Source organism: Chaetodon auriga, chromosome 9 (assembly GCF_051107435.1).
Source record: "Chaetodon auriga isolate fChaAug3 chromosome 9, fChaAug3.hap1, whole genome shotgun sequence".
Taxonomy (NCBI): Eukaryota; Metazoa; Chordata; class Actinopteri; order Chaetodontiformes; family Chaetodontidae; genus Chaetodon; species Chaetodon auriga.
The window spans coordinates 17330001-17333165 of record NC_135082.1 but is presented as its reverse complement, the minus strand read 5'-3'; the positions used below and the strand labels follow the sequence as shown (position 1 = coordinate 17333165).

General features: G+C 44.1%; 1 protein-coding gene across 1 annotated transcript in view; it reads left to right on the top strand.

Moving 5' to 3' along the window:
- Nucleotides 1-919: 919 nt before the first annotated feature.
- ehd1a (EH-domain containing 1a) overlaps nucleotides 920-3165 on the top strand; it is a 14168-nt gene continuing 11922 nt past the window's right edge. The window contains exon 1 of the mRNA XM_076739444.1: nucleotides 920-1724. Coding sequence (XP_076595559.1) covers nucleotides 1336-1724 — 389 coding nt within the window. The 5' untranslated portion in view covers nucleotides 920-1335. The remainder of the gene's footprint in view (nucleotides 1725-3165) is intronic.

Sequence of the window (3165 nt, the reverse complement as noted above, 5' to 3'; positions counted from 1 at the left end):
CATCCCACAAATTAAACATACAAGCCTTCCATACTGACATAGTAGCATCTAAAAGAACTGGCATAGAAAAATCTTTCCATTTTCAGTGTTGAGAGTGAAAATGAGGAGAGGATGACTTGAATGAATTACACTGCTAATAACAAGTCGATTCAAGTGTTTTATTCTGCTGATACCCATGATACAACAGGACAAATCAAAGACTGACACTCTAAACTCAAACAGAAGACTGAGAATGTCAAAAATGCACATTACCCATTGTGAGAAATACACAATATTAACTATGTAAAGTAAAAATAAGACTGAAAACAAATGTAGGTATGTTATGACCATATCAGTGTGCAATTTGGCCACTTGAAATGAAAACCGAAACAACTTGATAGGATGTAACTGAATATGAAAGTCACATTTAAGTTACTGGAAGTTGCATAGACATGAATGAATGCTTTCATTTGAGTGTCCCTAGGCTATAGGTCAATACACAGTACATTAAATAGAAGCTTAACAAACATGCAGCCCTTTCATACTGAAATATTGCACCATAAAAGACAGGAGGAAAATAACCTTTTCAATGTCAGCATAGAATACAAGTATTTGTGAGACGATGTTTGGGTTAAGACTGAAAATGAGCACATGGTTATTTCTGCTAATATAATAAGAGTCAATTCGTGTGTTTGTGTTATGTTGATACCCACAAACAATTCAGAGTATGACTGAAAACTTTTTGGATACAAATACAAAGAACACTGAGAATGAATGTGGCACTGTGATACTTTTATGTGAGGGATATTGTAAATAAAGACCACTCTTATAAACAGGAGGAATTTAAAGTTGGGAGCATAAACATAGACCATTGAGTCTTAAGGGAAGGCTTGGTTGGCATCGTTGAGGCTTTTATTATGAAAAATGTGTAACTATTTCCGGTATCCGTGTCGAGACAGCCCTTAGTAGTGGGGTTCACCGACTGACAGCCGGTTGCTAAGCGTGTTAGCCGACAGCTAAAAGGAGTTGTAGCGTTTATGCAGTCACAGCAGTGTAGTATTAGACGATATCGAGCTACTTGCGGCTAAGTATTTATGGTGGAGTGTAGCTGGCTATCTTAGGTTAGCCAACGTCAGCTGAAGAGGGAGTCCTCCCTGAATGACTGACTCGTAGTGTGTGGCTAGCTAGCGAAAAGGAGGGTGGGGACTAAAACTTCCAAGACCTCGCCCAGCCGTTATTTCATTCCAGCAGGCAGCTACTCTTTTAACGGTGTGAGAGACCCACACCACTAAACCAGATAATTATTCAAGGGGAGGCCGACACAGTTGTGTCAACTAAGGGCATAAAAAAGTAACCATGTTCAGGAAAAACTTGAAGAAGGACCCCGAGCTGTTTCAGAACGTGTCGGAGGGGCTGCGGCGGCTCTACCGGACCAAACTGTTCCCGCTGGAGGACACGTATCGATTCCACGACTTCCACTCTCCCGCACTCGAAGATGCCGACTTCGATAACAAGCCCATGGTCCTCCTGGTGGGTCAGTACTCCACCGGGAAGACCACCTTCATCCGGCACCTCATGGAGCAGGACTTCCCCGGTATGCGGATTGGCCCCGAGCCGACCACAGACTCTTTCATCGCGGTGATGCACGGTGAACAGGATGGGGTGATACCGGGTAATGCTCTGGTTGTCGACCCCAAGAAGCCCTTCCGCAAGCTCAACGCCTTTGGCAACGCTTTCCTCAACAGGTAAACCCGATCCCCGGGACACATTTAAGAGCTTAGACTGAGCAATGTGAACAATGTGCTGGTCTAGGATTATAGGGCCTGAGCCGTATAGCTATTCATTAGTGTGTGAAATAAGTAAATAAATGTCATACTCTTTTTGAAATGTAATTTGGTAATACAGCTGTGTGTTCAGAAACGTGTCATAACAACTCATCACCTACGGTTTAAATGTCCTCCCTGCAAGTCCTTACATGTACCACACTTTTTTCAAGGTAAACTCTCAGTATGCTGTTGCACAATGTTCCCACTTCCAGCAGTCTCAGTCAAGTGTGTGTGAGTTTCCCCTCTTTCATCATCCTGAGAGAATGCGGGTGTTTAGTGTCAATAGCTATGTTGAAGAGCCACTGTGTGTACGCCAAAGCAAAGGGCAGGAAGGTGCTTTCCAACAACTTATTCCACTGACATGCAATTGCTTTCACTTTGAATCAGATTATTCCAGGTAACTTTGCACCTCGACCTTCACCAGACCCTTCTGAAAAGTGCTTGGCAGAGTCGGCATTGACAGACCCTTTTGTCCTAGTGTCACAGCTTGGACCCCCTAGCATAGAAATAGCTCTAAGTGATGTTGCTAGTTAACAAGCTGACCTTGTCCTGTCCTCCGATGTCGGTGCTACAAGTTTTGTACCCTCTGGTCATGTACGTGTTACTTCATCAGTAGAAGCCGATGAGGCGACTCCCTTCATGACCTGTGAGTGCGCCTTGTGAAATCTTATCACAAAGGGTTAAAGGTTTTTGGTGTGACTGTCTAGTATCTTTTCATTGTGTCAGCAGGTGTTTAACTAAGGCTATAGTTAGGGTGTCAACACATTCAGCCCATTGGAGTCTGATCCACATGCCTGATGATCCAGGGATTCTGAGGGAACTCCCAGAGCATGTCCCAAAGTGTTATGAATCACTCAGACTGACACTGAGGTCTGTTATTCAGCCTGATGTAAAAATGTTCTCGAGGCAAAAGCTCCAGTGAGTCAGCTATAGTATTGCTCAGGTGGGGCAAACACCTGAAAAAAACACCAACAGCTAAATATAACCGGGAAAGAAAGTGAAACAAATAGTATAGAGGGAGACCTTAGTTGGTGTGTGCCTTTAAAACAGGAGACAGCAGAAATGGACAGCTGCCAGTGTTTCACTGGGATAATGAACTAAGCTTTCCTCTAACACAGTCCCAGTGCAAGGTGAGACTGCCCAAGCCATGAGTCAGAGCCAACGTGACAACGCTTGGTGGAAGCTGAAACGTCTTACACTGATCTATTGTGTGTGGATTTTTGATGACATGAGATGACTAACATCCGATCGCCGATGGTGTCACTTCCTGTAGAGGATGTGGGTATGTCCCCTATTTCCACAGTGGCCACTGTGGTGTCACCCTCCACAGGAGTAGCCAGCGAAACAGACTGATGCACCA